Below are 20,302 nucleotides of genomic sequence, written 5' to 3'. Positions count from 1 at the left end.
TCCGGAGCTGTCCGGGGCGCCCGAAACCCTTCCGAGCGCCCGAAATTGACTTTTTCACAGGATCGAGTTTTGACTCAATCTGAACATTGGGGGATAAAGTTTATCCCCCCAGGGTATCCAGAACCCTCAGGGTGCCCCGACCAAGGCTATAAATATAGCCTTGGTCCAGAAGTTTTTTCAACAATCAGAATTCAAGCAATTCTTTCAACACTTGTGTACTTCGTCTGTAGTTTAGCTTCTTTTTGTGCGCTTCATCGTTGTACGAAGCTTCTCCGCCTGAAGGAGTTTTTAGTTCGATCATCTTCCTTGGATTAACAACATCCCCGGCTGTAACCAAGTCAATCCCGGTGTGCCTTGTCTTTTCTGATTTATTTTCTTTTAGCTAATTTATGCAAGTATTAGTTTAAGAGTTCAAGAAGGGTTTATTTTTTATTTTCAAGCTATTCAACCCCCCTTCTAGTCGGCCGCCGCGATCCAACAAGTGATATTAGAGCCAAGGCGTTTCAGGAGGACTAACCGCTAATCGAAGCAAAGATAATGGTCGGACCAAGCATATACCCATCGAAATTCGAAGGGGATTGCGCTACCTGGAAAAAGCGAATGCAGGTATTTTTTTACAACTGATTTTGAATTAATTTTAATAATGGAATTTGGCTTTGTAGCTTCAGAGGGCAAAGAAAAATATCAATGGACGAAAAAGGAACAGACCGACTACGTGGTGAACGACAAAGCATAATACCATCTGCTAAGCGTTCTTCCGCCACAAGAAGTCAACCGGATTGGGAACTACGACTCGGCAAAGGAACTTTGGGAGAAGTTTCTTGAGCTGCACGAAGGAACGTCCGAAGCCAAGCTCGCTAGATAGGATCTACTTCGCAATCAGCTCACCAGCCTGCGACTTGGAGAAGACGAGACAGTTGCGCATCTACACTCGAGAATCAAAGAGATCATCACCGGACTGTCGAATCTCGGAGAAAAGGTAAGTAACCAAGATTCGCTAAGGTATGCCTTTTTCGAGAAATTCAAAATGGGCATCACTAGTAGATGTCTTTTACATTTCAAAAGATTTAGAAAAATTACACTAGAAGAATTTTTCTCGACATTTGAAGTGCACGAATCAAGATGTACAGGTACGAAGGAGCCCAAGAACAACGTCGCTCTTAAAGCATCGAGAGACGAACCTGAGTCAGAATCATCTCTCGACGACGAGGAAATGGTAATGATGGTAAGACGGTTTAAAAAGCTTTGTAAATCTAGAACTACTAACCATCCTTTGCTACCATTGCGACGAAGAAGGACACGTCAAGGACAACTGTCCCAAGCTAAAGAACAAGAACAAGGATAAAGGTAAGAAGTCTGTCCAAAAGCGCAAGGTCCTAAAGGCGACGTGGGGCGATACGTCGTCCGAATCGGAAGTCGAGTCATTCTTCAGACTCACATTAATGGTGAGTCATCAAGATGACGACTGCGATTCAAGCTCTTCCGAGATGAGCATCGAGAGCATCGATGAAGGGGGAGCTACTTCGGAAGAAAGCAGCAGTTCAGGGGGAGACACGGACAACGAGATCGACAAGGTAAGTGAGGTACGATCTCTTCCTCCCGATAAACTTTTTAAGTTTGTTAAGTTTCTAACTAAAGACTGCTGCAAGTTAGAAAAAGAAATTAAGAATTTAAAAATAATATTAGCTAAATCCTACCCTTTAGAAGAATTAGATAAAGTTAAATCAGAAATGAGAAATTGAAATCAAAAACTGAAAATCTGAAAATTCAAATAGATAACTTGAAAAATCGTGCATGCTTATCTAATACAAATTTTAGAAAGTTTAATAATTTAAATTGATATTATAGATATCATCAGAGACAAATTAGGAATATTTCAAGAAAATATGTCCCTAAGAAATTTTTGGTTAATCTAGTAGGCTGGAACCTATATTGAGTTCTTAAATCTTGCTTAGCCTAAATTTTAATCGAAATTAGCGCTTTCAACGAAAAAATTAAACAATAAATTTCTTTACGAGGTTTTGTCTAAGGAAGTGGTTGTTGCTCTAATAACCAAGAAGGCCTAGTACCTCGCTATGATCTGGAAGCCAAAATACCGAAATTAAATGTTTAATTAACTTTCTGGTAAAGGATTAAAATTAAAATTTAATAATGCTTTAAAAAGTCTTTTAAACATTTTTTTCAAATGTTTTTTTGATTTTTTTTAAACTAAAATTGTCTAAGTTAAAAGGTTATGTGAAATTAGAAATTTATACTTAGAAATTTTTTTTTGTAAAATTTTTTAAGTCAGAATTTTTTTACTTAAAAGTTTTTTTAACTTAGAACATTTTTTTGCTTAAGTTACAAAATTCGTCTGAAAGTTATAAATTGTTTCGTAATTTTTTTTTAGAATTTTTTTTTTCAAAAATTATCTAACTTAGAGTTTTTTTCAACTTAGAATTTTTTAAGAAAGTTAGAAATTTTTTTTAACCCTTAGATTTTTTTCGGAACTCCATTTTTTTATGATCAAAGGGGGAGAAGGAAAAGTATATGTCTAGGGGAGGTAGACAATTTGCTATCTTTTTACACTTAATTACAAATTTAGCTAGTTTATTTTCATGTCTATTTTACCCTAGCTTAACTTGGGTTGCTCACATCAAAAAGGGGGAGATTGTTGGAACCCCAAGGTTGTTTTGGTATGATCAACAAGTTAAGTTAGGTCCTGTGTGTTTTTAACCTTGTGTCTAAGTGTGCAGGAACTTAGGAGCACAGGTAGTCGAGCGGAAGACGCAGCTAGCGAGAAGGACGACACGCAGTGTGTCTCAGGGACGAGGCGCTGCGGAAGAGTACACCGACGGACGAGAAGGAAGCGTGCGGTGATTTCGAAGAACGAGAAGCCGGAGCGGAAGACTGCTCAGCTAGCGAGAAGGTTGGCATGGGGTGCGACCGAGGGACGAAGACTGCGGATGAGTACGCTGCGCGGACGAGAAGAAAGCACGCGGCGATTCCAAGGGACGAGAAGCCGGAGCGGAAGCCTGCTCGAGAAGACCGGAAGTTGAGTTTGGGTGAGCCCTATTCCGAATGACACAGATCACCCAAGCGAGCGAAAGGCTCGGTCTGAGGCGAACGGAGCCAGAGCAGAAGACCCGGGCTGGAAAAAGTCAATGGGGTTGACTTTTCCCTTCGGGACGCCCAAAACAGTCCGGGGCGCCCGGAGTTGACTTTTTCACAAGATCAAGTTTTGACTCGATCTGAACGTTGGGGGATAAAGTTTATCCCCCTCAGGGCGCCCGGAACCTCAGGGCGCCCCGACCAAGGCTATAAATATAGCCTTGGTCCTGAAACTTTTTCAACAATCAGAATTCAAGCAATTCTTTCAACACTTGTGTACTTCGTCTATAGTTTAGCTTTTTTTTTTGTGCTTCATCGTTGTACGAGGCTTCTCCGACTGAAGGAGTTTTTAGTGCGATCATCTTCCTTGGATTAACAACCTCCCCAGTTGTAACAAAGTCAATCCCGGTGTGCCTTGTCTTTTATGATTTATTTTCTTTTAGCTAATTTATGCAAGTATTAGTTTAAGAGTTCGAGAAGAGTTTGTTTTTTATTTTCAGGCTATTCAACCTCCCTTTTAGCCGGCCGCCGCGATCCAACAGTCGGGTCTTCCCATGACCTTGCCTTCTAGCCTCCTTCGGCCTTGGTCTTTATCCTTGACAAGCTATACTTTGACTTACAGCGCCAAGAGTCAAGCTTGAACTTACATTGTCAAAACTCTACTTAGACTTTCACCTTTGCTAAGATCACACTTGGACTTTCCTTATTGTATGTGCATACTCACAACACATATCAAATATAATAATAAACCTAATTTAAACTTTTGTCCAAACATCAAAACTTAAGGTCACGCCGATTTCTCCAACAACCTCTCCTAGGGTTGCCTAACTTCACTCACTAGAACTTCCATTGTCTGACTTCACTTACCAGAACTTCCACCGCCCAGCTTCACTCACTAGGATCTAGCTTCATTCACTAGGACTTCTTCCATTACCTATGATCCTGTCCGAAAGCTGAATCAACGGACGATGGGCACGTGGCGCTCTCCGAGTCACTAACGTGGATCTCCGACCGGTCGTACGGTCCTCCGGCGAACCTGCACAGAAGTCGGGCCGGAAAGGGGTTCCCGGTGGCGACCCTCCGACGCTCAAGTCAGGCAAAGCTCAACAAGGAAGTGGCTACAAGAATCGTAAAATGCGTACCTCCGGCGAAGGTTAAGAGCCTTTATATAGGGCTATGGAGAAGCGGGTGCACACATACCGAGGTGTACACGCGTCCTCAGCTCATACCCCAGTAAAGGCCTGTCAGTGAGCTTACATGACCCCATACTGCTATAGTCCGAGCACGTCTTCGATGGGACAGCGGAACCCCTGGTCGTAAGATTTGGAGTATGGCCGAATTATAGAGCATGCCCGCTGTCAGAAGATGTCCCTTGTCCTTTTCTCCTTACTCCCTGCCTGGCGTCCGACCGGCCCGCATTTGTCTTACGTCCGGCCGGTCATATATAGTGGTCTACTTGGGGGATTCTTGATAACGTGTTCTGTGGAGACTGTTAGCAGTATGCTACCTTATGTCTTTGGCCGAGCGTGACATCCGCTCGGCCTTGCGACCCTGTTCAATGAGCGTCGGAACCCCAACTCCTGCCGGGGCGCCTTTTGCCATCAGTTAGACACCGGCCAGCCGGCCGGGCGGTCAGTCCACCCTTCTCCAGTCGGACCACCCTTCTCCGGTCGGCCACTTGGCCCTTTGACTTCCACGTGGCGTTGACTCCCCAGAACGGGGGTTTCCTGTTCTTACCGCCGGATCACTTGCCTCCCCTTCAAGTCTAGTCGAAGGAGGCGATTAGTCCGACTGACTGGACTGCTAGCCTAGCCGGGCGGCGCCTTCAGGCACTCCTCTTCCGCTCGGCTTCCCGCAGGGATGGCCGTAAGGTTAGTCAACAGCAACCTTCCTCGAATCTCCTCGTAATCTGCGCCAATCCTCGACATTAAGGCTGAGCATGCGCTCATTAACTGCCTCGAATGACTGAATGCCACGTGGCGTACTTTCGTCATCGTACGGTGGCGGCGGCGTGGTGCTTCGATGGGATCGAGGCAGTTCGAAATGGACGGCGCGATGCGCTTTGATTCGCGTGACCTGGATCCAACGGTGGAGGCCGCTCGGCCCCCGCCATATAAAATCTTCATTCTCCCCTATCCCCCTCATTTGCTTTCGTGACTTCTACCTTCGTCCCTGGTGTTTCGGTGCTCCGGCGATTCCATTCCTGCTCTCCGACGCTCTCCGGCGCCTCTTCCTTGATTCTTTTCCTCGTAGTAAGGCTCTATATCTTTTCTTCCTTATTTCCGGTGCTTCCTCCGCATTTCTTTCCCCAGTTTCAATCCTTGGGGCCTCTTTTTGCTTGCTGCCGCCTTTCTTCTACCTTTCTGCCTCTTTGATTCCTTCCGCTCGGATCATGGCTAGTTCTTCTTATCCTGAAGACCAGTCCCTCGGCCCATGGTACACCACCATGCAGTCCTGATTCGACCAGCGTGATTTTGATGTTCTAACAGACAATTTTGAAATCCCCGATGATTTTGAACTTCTTTTGGCCGGTCCCTCCGCTCGGCCGCACAGACCGCCGCGCGGAGCCTTCTGTGTCTTCCGCGACCAGTTTACCGCTGGTCTGCGTTTCTCTGTACATCCTTTCATTATCGATGTGCTCGCCTTCCTTGCTCGGTTAGAGTCGCCTCCGGTCGGCCCGCCAGCAATAATGTTGATCTCGCCTCAGAAAGTATTACTTCTATTTTCTTCTTCCCGAGCGGACAGTCGGGACCGTTCTCTAGACATTTGGCGATTCTCCCGCCTCGGAGAGCGATGCCGATCGGGAGTCTGTTATTTTCACATGTCAGCTTGCGTCCGATCGGCTTCATGAGTTCTCTGTCGCCTATCGGATGAGGGCGATCGTCGACCACCACTCCGGGGAACGGGATGAGCAATCAAGAGAAGACTTCGACAATCCCTTGTGTTGTGCGTATCCGTCCGGTGGAAGAAAAAGAACATTGGGGTCCATTTCTTCTTTGGCTTGGGCCGAGCGGCAGCTACCTCTTGCACGTGGGACCTAGCATGGGGGGAGCAGATTGCTTCGGCCCTCGGTCCTCTGGGTGGCTGAGCAGCGTGCGGCTTCCGCTCGGCAGGAGGAGCCCGCTCGGTTGGAATTTCTTTTTTTCGGGCCGCTTGGGCTTCCTCCACGTTGATGTATTCGTTGGCCCGGTGTAGCATGTGGTCGTAGTCTCGAGGCGGCTTCCGAATGAGTGATCGGAAGAAATCCCCATCCACTAGGCCTTGTGTGAAGGCGTTCATCATGGTCTCCAAGGTGGCCGTTGGAATATCCATGGCCACTCTGTTGAACCGCTGGATGTAGGCTCGGAGCGATTCGCGGGCTTCCTGTTTGATGGCAAACAGGCTGACACTAGTCTTCTGATAGCGCCGACTGCTTGCGAAGTGATGTAGGAAAGCCGTTCGGAAATCTTTGAAGCTTGAGATAGATCCGTCCGGCAATCTTCGAAACCACCGTTGAGCCGATCCAGAGAGGGTGGTGAGGAAAACCCGACACTTCACCCATCTGTGTATTGAAGCAGGGTTGCCGTGTTATCAAACTTGCCCAAATGATCATCCGGGTCGGTGGTTCCATTATATTCGCCGATCGTCAGAGGCACATAGTGCTTGGGCAAAGAGTCTCGTAGAATAGCCTCTGAAAATTGGCGATTGATCCGCTCGGGCGATGCGTCCATTCGGGGGGCTTTCCCTTTTTTGTCGTCTCGTCTTGGCATTTCATCCGAAGAAGATCCTCGATCTCGATTAGTTGCTACGGCTTCAGGGGTGCGGAATAGGACCCGATGGAATGCAACGGTGGCCTGTGGTGCTTCCGCTCGGCCACCAGATGCTGATGTTGCTTGCTGCTCAGGCCGCTCGGCTGGTGCTTTCTGTTTTTGCTCCACAAGCTTGGCGGCCCTCAACTCGATCAGAGCGTCGAGTTCCTCCGTGGAAAGCGTCATCGTGTACTGTCGTCCAGCTTCGTCCATTGCTTCCGTTCGGATGCAGGAGCGTTCCCACAGACGGCGCCAAATTGATCCTGTCCGAAAGCTGAATCAACGGACGCTGGGCATGTGGCGCTCTCCGAGTCACTGACGTGGATCTTCGACCGGTCGTACGGTCCTCCGGCGAACCTACACAGAAGTCGGGCCGGAAAGGGGTTTCCGGCGGCGACCCTCCGACGCTCAAGTCAGGCAAAGCTCAACAAGGAGTGGCTACAAGAATCGTATAATGCATACCTCCGGCGAAGGTTAAGAGCCTTTATATAGGGCTATGGAGAAGCGGGTGCACACATACCGAGGTGTACACGCGTCCTCAGCCCATACCCCAGTAAAGGCCTGTCAGTGAGCTTACATGACCCCATACTGCTACAGTCTGAGTACGTCTTCGATGGGACAGCGGAACCCCTGGTCGTAAGATTTGGAGTATGGCCGAATTATAGAGCATGCCCGCTGTCAGAAGATGTCCCTTGTCCTTTTCTCCTTACTCCCTGCTTGGCGTCCGACCGGCCCGCATTCGCCTTACGTCCGGCCGGTCATATATAGTGGTCTACTTGGGGGATTCTTGATAACGTGTTCTGTGGAGACTGTTCTTGCTACCTTATGTCTTTGGCCGAGCGTGACATCCGCTCGGCCTTGCGATCCTGTTCAATGAGCGTCGGAACTCCAACTCCTGCCGGGGCGCCTTTTGCCATCAGTTAGACACCGGCCGGCTGGCCGGGCGGTCAGTCCACCCTTCTCCAGTCGGACCACCCTTCTCCGGTCGGCCACTTGGCCCTTTGACTTCCACGTGGCGTTGACTCCCCAGAACGGGGGTTTCCTGTTCTTACCGCCGGATCAACCTAGATTCACTCACTAAAACTTCCACCACCTACCTTTACTTACTAGGGTCTAGCTTCACTCACTAGGACTTCTATTGTCTGACTTCACTTACTAGGACTTCTACCATCTAGCTTCATTTACTAGGGTCTAGCTTTACTCACTAGGACTTTTATTATTGGGCTTCACTAACCGGGACTTCCACCACCTAACTTCACTCACTAGGGCCTAATTAACTTCATTCATTGAGACTTCCCCTTGCCTAACATTCAATTAAGATTAGTTACTCAGTAAACTTCTCACTTGTCTAACATCTAGTTAGGACTAGTCACTTAGTAGGCTTCTAACTTGTCTAACCTTCAGTTAGGACTTTCCCTTATTAATCATATAGTCCTGACTAGATTTCACTCTTCCAAAATCAAATCATATTTAGATTAACACTTAGTCAATTTAACCTGACATTAATATATTATCAAAAATCAAAACCTTAGAATTCGATTACACCAACACTTTTAATTAAAAAGTAAAATGGACGTCTTTTGATGATTAAGACAAATAGGGCGCCTTTTAACTTTTACTCTAAATTTTTTCCTCCTTTCTACATGTTGTGGTACTGACAATGGGGGGGCACATGAGATGAGATGAGTATAATAGACCTGCTATAGGTCAGGTCTAATTCCGAGCCCATAACTTGATCAATGAGCTTGAACCTTAACTGGTTATATATATATATAGTATTAGGACTCATTCAAATGATTCAAATAAGTATATTATAATCAATTAGACTACACTAATTAATATTTTTGATATATTAGTTAATTATTTAATAACTAATTAATAATTTCCTTTTATTATATTATTATTATTTTTAATAATGGAAAGAATAATAAGAGATGTGTTTATTCATTTAATTTATACTTATGATTTCATGTTAATTAATTATTTGATAATTAATTAATATTTTTTATATGATTATTCTTAATAATTGTGGTTCATGTAAATGATTTTATAAATTTATAATTATTTTTTTAATATAATAATTTTGAAATCATGAAGTCCCGAATTGTAAATGTCTTGCATCTGTCAAAAATGGTTGAACTGGCGATTCTAAATCGTCGAAATGTTGATTCTGGTCGGCTCCAGAGCTTAATCAACTTTGCGTCCAGCCCAACGCGAATCTTGAGAGAAGGGGTGGCAATTGTGTAAATTCATCGAATCATCTGTGCAGTTTCCCAGATCATTCCTCTCGGTGTCGCCGTCTAGAAAAGACAAGAACCGACGCGAAGGAAGGGATCTCTCTGGGGAGTTATCGCCGTCGCCGGGGGCCATTTCTGCTGCGCCGAGATGAGTTTCATGTCCTTCGCCGGGAGAGTCCTCTTCTCCGCCGTCTTTCTCCTCTCCGCATATCTCGAGTAATTGGCTCTTACGTCTTGTTTATTTATTTATTTTTTTGTTTCCCCTCTCCTCCTTCACCTGCTGTTTCTGTTGGATCTCGGCTTCTACATCATCGGATAATTTATTTATGAAGTGGTTCTTTGGTTTGCGAGCTCAGATTTGGTGGGTTCTGTTGGTTGGGTAGAGTCGGGTTTAGTAGTTTTCGTGTTTCGATGCTCCGTTTGTTGTCTCCTGACGGCTCCGGTCTTCGGCCGTCGGTAGTCTGGAATCTATTTTTTTGTTTCACGTTGACTGTTCGATTTCCCTTGTGTTTCGATTTCCTGTTATTTCTGCTTATTGAATTTTATCCGGCACCTAAAAATTGGTGATCTTTTGATGATCCTCTGGTTTTTAAGATGCTGATCTGTTTGGCGATAGTCTTTGATTGGATTGGATTCTCAATTTTGTTGCTCCTACACTGATAAGGTGTTGACATTTTTGCTCAAAAACCGTGATCTAGTATATATTTAATTCTAGTATTATTTAATTACGAAATATGGCCTGGTAATGGCTCTAGAATGTACTGGGATTGAAGTATCATTAGGTTACTCTACACTTGTCGGAAATACTTAAAATAATTCTGTTAAGATAATAGCAATTTGTTCTATTTGTGCGAAACTCATGTTCCTAGCATTTAAAAAAAAAAAAAAAACTAGTTTGTTATTATTGAAAGTTTAGAGAAGGATAAAAAGTTTGCTTTGGTTGAAATAAACATTAAAAGAAAACATAGGAAATAAACAATGGTTGGTTGCACATCTTTAGTCTTGCAATAAACTATAGCGGAGTATTTCCTCCTTAGACATAAGCTACAGAGATATACACTTGATGAATCTAAACTGCCACATCTTTTTGGAGGTCATCACTTGACTCCTGAGAAAAGTTGATTTCATGAATTCACAGTATCGTTGTTAAGTCATGTGGCTTTTGCACACTGTAATGATTGTTGAACCCAACATGAGAATGTTGCATCCCTATACTTTTCCATGAATTCTGTAAGACTCCATTAACCGAATGCCTAAGTACTTCCAAATTATGTTAAAATATCATAGATAATTATAGTTATTCATGCCATGAAGAGTTCTAGACAGTGCAATCAATTCAATTGGTTATTTTCCTTGTTTAGTGTCCCCTAAATCAAAGATATTGACAATAGTGCCCATGACTGAACTGCTATGGTGTTTCTATGCCCTATAAGCATGGTGCTCTCCTAAGCTATGCAGTTGAGACATCCAGGTGATTGCCTTTTATTTTTCTTATGCCGACTGGCCTACTCGTTGCTGTGTGCAGAAATTTGTGCAAACAATTTTCTAATTGTCTTTTAGTTGTTGGAATTAATTGACCTATGATATACCTTGAATGTTTGTGTGCTTATTGCATTTGATGTGCTCAAAGACACTAAACCTCAGTGAGTTATCAGATGTGAAAGTTTCCTGATGTGTCTTTAAAGCAAGTTGATGGTAGCATATTCATTGCCACCATTTATTGTCTTTAAAAAAAAAAAAAAAGGACAGTCCGGCGCACAAAGCTCCCGCCATGCGGGGTCCCGGGGAAGGATCCATTGTACGCAACCTTACCCTGCTTTTTGCAAGAGGTTGTTTCCAAGATTCGAGCCCGTGACCTTTTGGTCACATGACAACAACTTTACCGTTGCGCCAAGGCTCCCCTTCCATTTATTGTCTATAGTGAAAAAAAAAATCCTCCCACTCTCTAGACATTTAGCGGTTAGCTATAAACTGAACCCATGATTTACCTCCCGTCACATAACCTGGAGACAGGTTGTGAGGGGCATATGGAGTGAGCGTAATCACCTTTTGTTACAATATAATGAATTCTGCTAAGTTGGGAAGAAAAATATTGTCTGGTGATCAATTTTTCATGAATTCATCTTTTGACCGGACTTAGAAGGAAAGTTTTCATTGCTACATTTGGAATCCTGGTAAGTTTCTACTAGCGCAACTATTTTATCTGATCATAATCCATTGGTTATCTAAGTGAAAAGGCTGGCCAATTAAGAGCTCTCATTGTTTAGTTTTGAGAATAGATGGTTGGTCCATACTGGCTATGGTAAGAAGGGTGTGAAACTTTACGCCATATGTTATGAGGGGTATAAATCGATCAAATTTTTGGGGAAAGAAAATAAGTATCCTTTGTAGCTCATTGATGAAATGGGAGGTTTGATCATTGAAGAAATCAGCGGAAAAATTAATATAACAGAAGATATATATTAATTTTCTGGTTAACTATTTTCTCAATAAACTTTTTTTCCAGCTTTTTTGTTTAGTTAATAAGCACACAGGTGTTTGTTGTTATTATTGGAATTTCATGTTTGCTAATTTGCCATTAAGATTGTGGCCTTTATTTTCACTTTCAGGATCAAAACTTGTAAATATGTAGTTACAATCTAGCTGATATGTATAGTGCTCTTTGCCAGATTTAGTGAATTCGGAGCTGATGGTGGACCGGCAGCAAAGGCGCTAAGGCCAAAATACAACCGTTTTGTGAAACATGTCTCTTCTCATCTTGGCATTGTGGTGCCACACATTGAAGTGACTCTCTCTCTCTCTTTCTCTCTCTTTCTCCTCCTACTACTGCTACTAATTTTCTACAATATTGTTCAGATGAAACATATCCTTGCAAGTACCATATTCCTGAAAGGTTTTGGTGGTATCTTGTTCGTCTTGAGCAGCTCTTTAGGAGCATATCTTCTGGTATGTATATTTACTTTATCAATGTCAATATGTGCCCTATCCTTCTGCGAGAGTGTACCTGGTGTTTGAAGTTCTATTGGTCTCATAAACTCTAACTAATCATGAAATCTTATTTTATCTTAAAAAAATTGTACAACTACAGTTTTTGCAAAAATGACCCACTGCATTAGAGGCATGTTGGCTATGTTTTGCTAGTTATTGCGGATCTTATACTAACTTGTGTTTTCATGGACATGACCAACTTCTGCAGCTTCTGTACCTTGCCTTCATTACACCCGTGGTCTATGACTTCTACAATTACGATATAGAAAAGCCAGAATTTGTTCAGCTTTTTAACCGATTCGCTCAGGTTTGCCTCAATCCTATCAATCAGAGTGATATAAGACTACAAAAAAATAAAGTAACTGATAACCATTTTCTTGTAACAGAACGTAGCGTTGTTTGGTGCACTGCTGTTTTTCCTCAGCATGAAGAACACTATTGCAAGACGACAATCCAAGAGGCTGGCTCCCAAGTCGAAAACCAATTAGTTTGAAGCGCTTGCAGGTGGGCGTCCTACAGATATGTTTCTTATAGCTCGGTTTGAAAACTCATTCTTATTTGGAACACACGAATTTTGTTCAGTGTATCAATAATTTTCATTATGCTTTGCTATTGGAAGTTACAATGTGTTGTTTACTGGGGTTGAGATGTATTTTACAAATTTTAGTTTTGAATTTTTTTTTTCAGGGAAATACTTAATAAATTTATATTATATTGGGATGGTGCATATGATGTTATGAGTTAGGATGTCAAGATGGCATACTCTTTTCAATTACGATGATGCATTTGAAATTCAATAACGCAAAAAACGTTTATTACATGTTTGTGTTTCTCCTCTTCTCCTTGGTGGTGGAAAACAATTGTGTGATCTTCTGAATTCCGATTTTCAAGGTTTCCAGCTGCGCAATTCAACTTTTCGTTTACGTTTATGGCGAAATTTTTTCGTCAATTCCGGTGTGGAACCGATCGCGATTCAATCCCAGTCTTCGTCGCGGATCATGTCGTCGTCCTCGTCCTTCGGCGGCCTGACCACTAGCGCCACCGTCCCAAGCGCCGCCTCCACTCCCAGAGCCAGCAGTTCCGCCCCTCTCTCCACGCGCAGTCCCTTCCCTTCTCCGCCAACCACGTAGTACGCTCCCTTCGTCACCTCTCGCTTCCCCCGGTCCGCGACCACTATCACCGTTTCCTCCCACCCCCCGCTCGATCGCCACGGTAGCACTCTCCCGTCGACGAACTCCAGCGCCACCCCTTCCCCTCCTGCCGCCGCCGCCGCCACCGGCGACCACCCGGGCAGTACCACCCACCTCCCCCACCCCTGTTCCGCCACCACTACTCCCAGCTCCCCCTCCGCCTTGCACCTCCGCGGCGCGGCCGCCATCCCCTCCTCCCCCTCCGCTGCCCGGCATACTGGAAGCAGCGTCACTGTCGACGCCTCCGCCACCTCCCCGTACCTCAGCCGTACGATCGGCACCGTCACCCTCATCCCCTCCGCCTCTTCGCTCCCATCGCCCTCCTCCGAACGCCCGGCCGCCCGCTCCATCTCCTCCTCCACCCGCTTCCTCGCCGCCTCCGTCTCCACCGCTTCGATCGCCCGATTGAGCACAGCCACCCGCTCGTTAGGGTTGATGGCCTCTCGGCTGAGACGAAAGTAGGTGTACGCCAGGCAGTCGCCCGGGGAGAAGGCGGAGAAGAAGTTCCAGCCTTCATCGCCCCTCCTGCGCTTGAAGTCCTTCATCGCCCGCGCCAGCTCCTGAGCGGCCTTGGGGTCGAGGCGGTGCTCGATCAGGTAGATCGCGGCGGCAGCGCGCTGCGTGGCGTTCAGGAAGCGGAGCTCGTAAAGCAGATCCGCCCCGCCGCCGGAGTCGAAGTAGGAGAGCAACTCGGGGTCGAAGGAGGTCGAGACGAGGGAGTCGCGGACCTGGGTGGCGACCACCAGGAGATTCTGCTCGATGCTGGAGATGCCCGTGATCTCCTCAATCGAGGGAGGGGTGAAACCGTCGTTCCCGAGGGTGGGGAGAAGAGGGGCATACTCGTGCCACAAGCCGAGGCGGTCGCCGAGGATCTCGAGGCGCTCGGCGGGGCCGAGCGAGCGGTACTTGGCCGGAAGAGGGGAAGGCGGGGGGCGGAAGGGCTGGTACACCTGCTCCCCCGACGGCTGAGTGTGTCGCGGCGGGCTGGGCAGCTTGGAGACGTAGACGCGGCGGCGGGAGTCCCGCTGAGGAAGGCCGAGGCGGCGGCGGAGCGCTGTAGAGCAGGAGGACAATTGTAAGAGGGGCGCGTACCTGGGCTTGGGAGCGGCCACGACGGAGAGCATTGCCATGGGCAGGCGTCGGAGACAACGAAGAGGCGGAGGCAGCGACTAAGCGAGTGGTGGTGGTGAAGAAGGATGGCTTATCTGCCACTTTTTCATGCACGGGTCTAATGGGCTTTAAAAGATGAGCACTAGGCCAATTGGACCTTACCCAAGAACTTTAATTAACTGCTGCCACTTAATTAAGCCCACTTAAAAATTAATTGCTTAGGAGGGTAAACCAGCCGAACCAAATCAAGTTTAACTATGTTCAAACTTTTTTATTTTGTTTATTACAAATCTTATTAAATTTGAACGGAACTTATGAACATTGTTCTCTAACTTTTAATCGAGCCTACCTAATTGTTATTTTTATAATTTATGTTAAATTTTATCTATTCATGAATTTTATATTATTATTTTACTTTTAACATAGTATGAATATTAGATGGGAGAGAACGCATAAAAATTATAAAATTATCCATAATCATTTGATATATATAGTATTATTGACAATTAAATTTTATATAAAATAATAAATAAATTTATTCATATAATATATTCTTTTACAATTGAAATAATATATATACATTTTATCAAATCCTGGAGGCTAATGAGCAAAAGGAGGAATCCGTCCGAGGGGCTCACGTCTGATTAGCTAGTTGGTGAAATAATGGTTTACCAAGGCGATGATCAGCAGCTGGTTCGAGAGGATGATCAGTCACACTGGGACTCAGACATGACCTAGACTTCTACATGCGAAAGTGATAGGTGATTTTTCGCAATGGGTGAAAATCTGACGAAGCAATGTCACGTGGAGATAGAAGGCCCACGGGTCGTGAATGAATACAAAGTTTGTTTTGTAAATATTTATGATTTGGTTCGAGATCAAGGAGGAGGGAACCACTAAGAACGAAGTTGGTGACGGGTCGGAGGTCTTCGCTGAGGATATCATCGAGCTAGAAATACACAAACTTCGAGGAATCTCTACTGTAGTCAAAGAAAATTATAATGGAGTCTAAGGCAAACTATCTCAGCCACTTCGACACTTAAGTTAGGCCTCTAGTGATCGGAGAGTAAGGAAACGAAGAATATGTCCAAAAATAGAGAATCGTGTATACATACTCAATCTCATGGGAGTTACCTATTCTTTATACTACCTTGGAGGAGAGAGATACAATGCTTACATTTTCATATCCCCCCCCCCCCCCCCCCCCACATTTGGGACTTTGGGTTAAGGGGTGTTACGTCATCCGCATTCCCCTATCCATATCCCCACGTTTGGGTTGCAAGGATTCCACATCACCCCCACATTCTTCACTACTTATTGCATGACGTCTTCAGCATAGTCCTGCTTGCATGACAAGAAAAACATATCATTTCATAAGTGAAAGATCACCATAATTCTTATCGAAGGTGTTGGGAATACAATTAAAGTTTCACATGGAAAAGATCGTAGATTTCAAAGGATATAAAATATCTCTATTGGTATGAGACCTTATGAGAGTTTAAGCTCAAAGTAGATAATATCATATTATTATAGAGATATGTGAATTCCTTTAGTCTCAGCAAATAGTATCAAAGTTATGATCTAGACTAGATGTCATATGGGTGGTCTTGAATGAAGTTGTAGGGAAGCCCGGAGTAAGTTAGGGTGATCGAATGCTAGCGGGAAAACTCGTAGCAGGTCAGGATGATCAAATGTTTGTGAGGAGATCTGAAACAGATCAAGAGTGACTGGATACTTACGGGGAGACCCAGAGCAAGTCAAGAATGACCGGATGCAGATGTTTGCGGGGAGACCCGGAGCGGGTCAAGAATGACCAAATTCAAATGCTTGCTGGGAGGTTTGGAGCAAATCAAGAGTGATCAGATACTTGTAGGAAGGGTCGGAGCAGGTCAGGATGATCGAATACTCACGGGGAGACCCAAAACAAGTTAAGAGTGATTAGATGCTCATAGGAAGACCCAAACCATGAGAGTAATAGTAGTCCGTCATTTGAGGGGAAGATTGTTGGGGATACAATCAAAATCTCACATTGGAAAGATTTAGAAAAGATCATGGATTTAAAAGCATGTAAGAGTTCAAAAATAAAGTCATGAGGGCTTAGGCCCAAAATCGATTATCATATCATTGTGAAGACACTAGAAGTAGAGGCTGTAGGGTGACATGACACCCTTGCAACCCAAACGTGGGGATATGGATAGGGGAACGCGGATGATGAAAGACCCCTCAACCTGAATGTGGGTGATGGGGGACATGGACAGGAAAGCGTGGACATCGTGTCTCTTTCCTCTAGGGCAATATAAAGAAGAGTCCGCTCCTACGGGCTTAGTTATGCGTATACAATCAATGATAGATCCAAAAATTCAAATATGGAGGGATAGATCACGATAAAGAGGAGATGGTATCAATGGATCCACCCTTGTATGCAATTCTCTACTTTTGGATATATATCTTCCTTTCCATACTTTCTGATCATTGGAAGCCTAACTTGAACATTGGAGTATCCTCCATTCTAATTCTCTTTTGACTGCTGCAAAGATTCCTCAAAACTTGTGTATTTTCAGCCAATGAGATTTACAATGAAGACCTCCAATCCCTCCTCCTTTCCGACCAGATCAATTTAATTCATTTAATTATAGCCGCCCTAATTACTTGGTGAACTAGTGCTTACTACTCACCGAGACCTTTCTCAATTAAAAATCAACTCCTCAACTATTGCTTGATCAGCAGGAACAACAAGCTACACACACATAGTTTGATCAAGAACAAGACATTAGAATGTCCAAAACAACATAATGTTAATAATTAACCTTGTCAGAGTGGTTGGGGAGTTGACGGACTGCTCCCTACTTGTGTCCAATTCACATGACCATGCTCAATGAGCCTGACCTCACATATCCTTTTTTAGCGATCTGAGCAGCTACCTAATCCCCAATCTTTATCAGCATCAATGACCTTTTATGCGACCTGAACTAGTATGAACTGGCATTGCTGAAGTCCATGAAAACTTCTGAGCTATATAGGCATATAATTCAGCTGAAATTTTGCTCAAAAAGTATATATATATATAAAAGGTTAAAAAGGTTCCTTCTTGTTTTCTTCCTCCTCAGCCGGCCGAATAGAATACTCGCTAAAAATAATTATATGGCATTGAGCCGTGTGATTAAATTAGATTTTTCTTAATCTATTAATTCGAAGTACACTCTTGATCGACAAAACCAATGCCCTCTGCTTGTTCCTTCTTCCCCCTTCCTCACTTCCCTTCTCTTCGTCCATTAGCTTTGGCCATGGAGGAGGAGCACGGTACGGGCCCCGCCAAGGCCTCAGGCGACGACGACTACGACGCCGCCGGCACCCGGCTGCATCCCTACTACGGTTGCACCTTCTGCAGGAGGGGCTTCTCCAATGCGCAGGCCCTCGGCGGCCACATGAACATCCACCGCAAGGACCGAGTAAAGGCACAGCCACCGCCGCGGCCGCCGATGGCCTCGTCGTCTGTATGCCATGGTGGCAGTGGTGCTGCTGGTTACACCGTGCACTCGTCGCAGGCGACGTCGGCGGAGAGGACGATGGCTCAATGCTTCTTGGGAGAGGATCTCGGGTTGGGACTGAGCAGTAGTAGTACTGGCCGCTATCGCTGCCACCGTGATGCTACTGGCTCGGTGGCGCCGGGTGGCGAGGCGAGGAGGCAGGAGGTCGACGAAGACGGTGAGGTGGATTTGGAGCTGAGGCTCGGCCACCAACTACACTATAATAGACATGCAGTGTAGGTCTCAATATATATATAGAAATTTTGCACTGATTTTTTTACAAACAGATCATAAACTCCTGAACAATGTATTGTTATATGCATCCCTGCGAGCTAGCTCTTAAGCTTGCAGATGTCGCTCGGATGGTTGTCAATGCAATAAAAGGATTTACTTATCTACATGCATGTGCAATAGCTTCTTGAAAGTTAAGCTTGACAATAATCGTGAAAAGCATACAACCTAGCTAAGTAGCTAGCGACTACTAACCTTGACCACGTACTCTGCTGCTAGCAACATGCTTTCGCGATGTAATTAATGTTGAGGTAAATCACTCAAAAGAATTGATGTGGCGGGAACAGCAGGTGCCGCGTGGTAGGGCTCAAGACTCGATCAAAGCAGAATCAGTTCGGGTCAAGTCAGTCAGCTCATGATCAAATCGAGTCAGTTCTTCCGAGTCTAACTCAAGTCAGTATAATCCTGCACACAGCTGAGCTGATCAAACCCGATCAACCAGATTGTTCCTGAGTCATGACGTGACATGACAATTCTAACAGCGCCAATTACATAAGCTTAATTACATCACTCCGATGAACGACCCCACAGGTCATCCGAGTTGGTATGTGGTGGGATGCTTGTCACATGAGGTCGCGGGGTCGAAACTCAGGGTAGTTGGGGCGTAAATCCCCGGTCCCTGTGCAACTCACCCCACCTGCCACATGCTCGCTCATGATGCTGTGATTTACCTCCCTTGTGATGGCCTTGGGTCGGGTGCGGCGGGGGCGCTGGGGGCGAGCGATTTCGCCTTTTGCCACATGAATGGAAGATGAACGGATAAAATAAATATAGGCATGAGAAGAGAATAGAAAAGTATCTGCGTTATTTTTTAGGTATATGATGTATTTTGTGAGTTAACAATGATGTTTTTTGTCCTATTTTGAAGTGATCGATTTTGACTTTAATATACCCCATTTACCTGAAGGAGTGAACGATGGACGGATAAAATAAATCTAGAGCATGATAATGAAAAAGGAAAGAAATTTCTTCCTCTACATATTACCTTGATCGAGGAAGGTGGTACATGTTATGTATTGTGAGTTAAAAAAAATATATGCGTCATTTTTTTAATATATAATATAATTTTGTGAATGAAAAAACATATATGTGTCAATTTTTTTCCATCAGTTGTTTTTCATCCAATTTTGAGATGATCTATTTTGACTCTAAAATCATGGATTGCGTTTCTCTTCCTTCTTTAAATTTTTATAAAATAAATGACAAAAAAATTATCACTACGAAAATTTTTCTTTAATTTTACTTTTCACTCTCCCAAATAAATATAGCATAAAATCATTCACCCATAGATTACACTTCTCTTCCCTCTTACCTTTTAATGAAATAAACAATAGAAATTTTTTTATCATGAAATTATTTTCTTAATGTTACTTTTTACTATCCCAAGTACACAAAGTATAAGAGGCACGTTATGACATTGAGTATTAATTGTTTTTTTTTTCACTTCATTATCTCCTATTTTCAATTTGAATCTGACTTGAATGTAGTCGGAGGGGTTCCATCAAAATTTGTCTTGACCTCCCTTCATTTTTTTTTCAAATCCTTTCAGTCGCCAAAGGCCTTTACCGGAGTCCTCATGTGGCTTGACTCGACCACTACTGACTTGGTAACCACATGATCCGACAGGAGCCAACTTGATAGGAACCGCGACCCAATAGGATCTTAGGCAAATTCGGCCTACTAAAAAAGTTTGACAATGATATTTCAGGGAGTCAACCCATCCCTGATCTCATCCGGATCCAGAAATTTTTTTTTAAAAAAAAATCGAGTTTGAACTCCAAATGAAATGAATACTTTGAAAGTTGATTTTTTTTTTAGTGTATATAAGTTGTGCTCCGAGAAGGCTGTCTAACTGTGATATGCCACTCATAGCTGATTTTATACGAAACAATATTATAATTTAGAGTTGCTTTGTACAAAAACAAATTTTAAAGTTGGTTTGATTCGATCAAAATTACTCTATCTTAAAATTTTAAAATGATGGTGTTTTTTTTATCAAAATAACTTTAAAATGAAGATTAGAGGAATATTTTAGACAGAGAATTATACGCGAGGTGCTGTTTTATTAGTTTTTAATACAC

At 44.1% G+C, this 20,302-nt stretch overlaps 2 protein-coding genes across 2 annotated transcripts; one reads left to right on the top strand and one right to left on the bottom strand.

The window, feature by feature from the left end:
* Positions 1–9,172: 9,172 nt before the first annotated feature.
* On the top strand, positions 9,173–12,847 carry LOC121985646. The gene is made up of 5 exons (XM_042539226.1): positions 9,173–9,331; positions 11,785–11,899; positions 11,972–12,061; positions 12,312–12,410; positions 12,490–12,847. Exons 1-5 carry the CDS (start codon positions 9,264–9,266, stop codon positions 12,589–12,591), a joined length of 474 nt encoding a protein of 157 aa, XP_042395160.1. The 5' UTR covers positions 9,173–9,263; the 3' UTR covers positions 12,592–12,847.
* On the bottom strand, positions 12,532–14,554 carry LOC121985645 (rubisco accumulation factor 1, chloroplastic-like). The gene has a single exon (XM_042539225.1). The coding sequence runs from the start codon at positions 14,421–14,423 to the stop codon at positions 13,077–13,079; it is 1,347 nt and encodes a 448-aa protein (XP_042395159.1). The 5' UTR covers positions 14,424–14,554; the 3' UTR covers positions 12,532–13,076.
* Between the last annotated feature and the right edge of the window lie 5,748 nt (positions 14,555–20,302).

Source organism: Zingiber officinale, chromosome 5B, assembly GCF_018446385.1.
Source record: "Zingiber officinale cultivar Zhangliang chromosome 5B, Zo_v1.1, whole genome shotgun sequence".
NCBI classification, from domain to species: domain Eukaryota; kingdom Viridiplantae; phylum Streptophyta; class Magnoliopsida; order Zingiberales; family Zingiberaceae; genus Zingiber; species Zingiber officinale.
Note: the sequence above shows the minus strand (reverse complement) of the source record. Positions and strands in the feature narration are given on the sequence as shown.

Bases quoted from the DNA above. Each gene is read 5' to 3' on its own strand.
- LOC121985646 (XM_042539226.1), top strand. From the start codon at position 9,264: ATGAGTTTCATGTCCTTCGCCGGGAGAGTCCTCTTCTCCGCCGTCTTT. The intron at 12,062-12,311 runs GTATGTATATTT...CAACTTCTGCAG, and splicing joins CTTTAGGAGCATATCTTCTG to CTTCTGTACCTTGCCTTCAT. The intron at 12,411-12,489 runs GTTTGCCTCAAT...TTCTTGTAACAG, and splicing joins TTTTTAACCGATTCGCTCAG to AACGTAGCGTTGTTTGGTGC.
- LOC121985645 (XM_042539225.1), bottom strand. From the start codon at position 14,423: ATGGCAATGCTCTCCGTCGTGGCCGCTCCCAAGCCCAGGTACGCGCCC.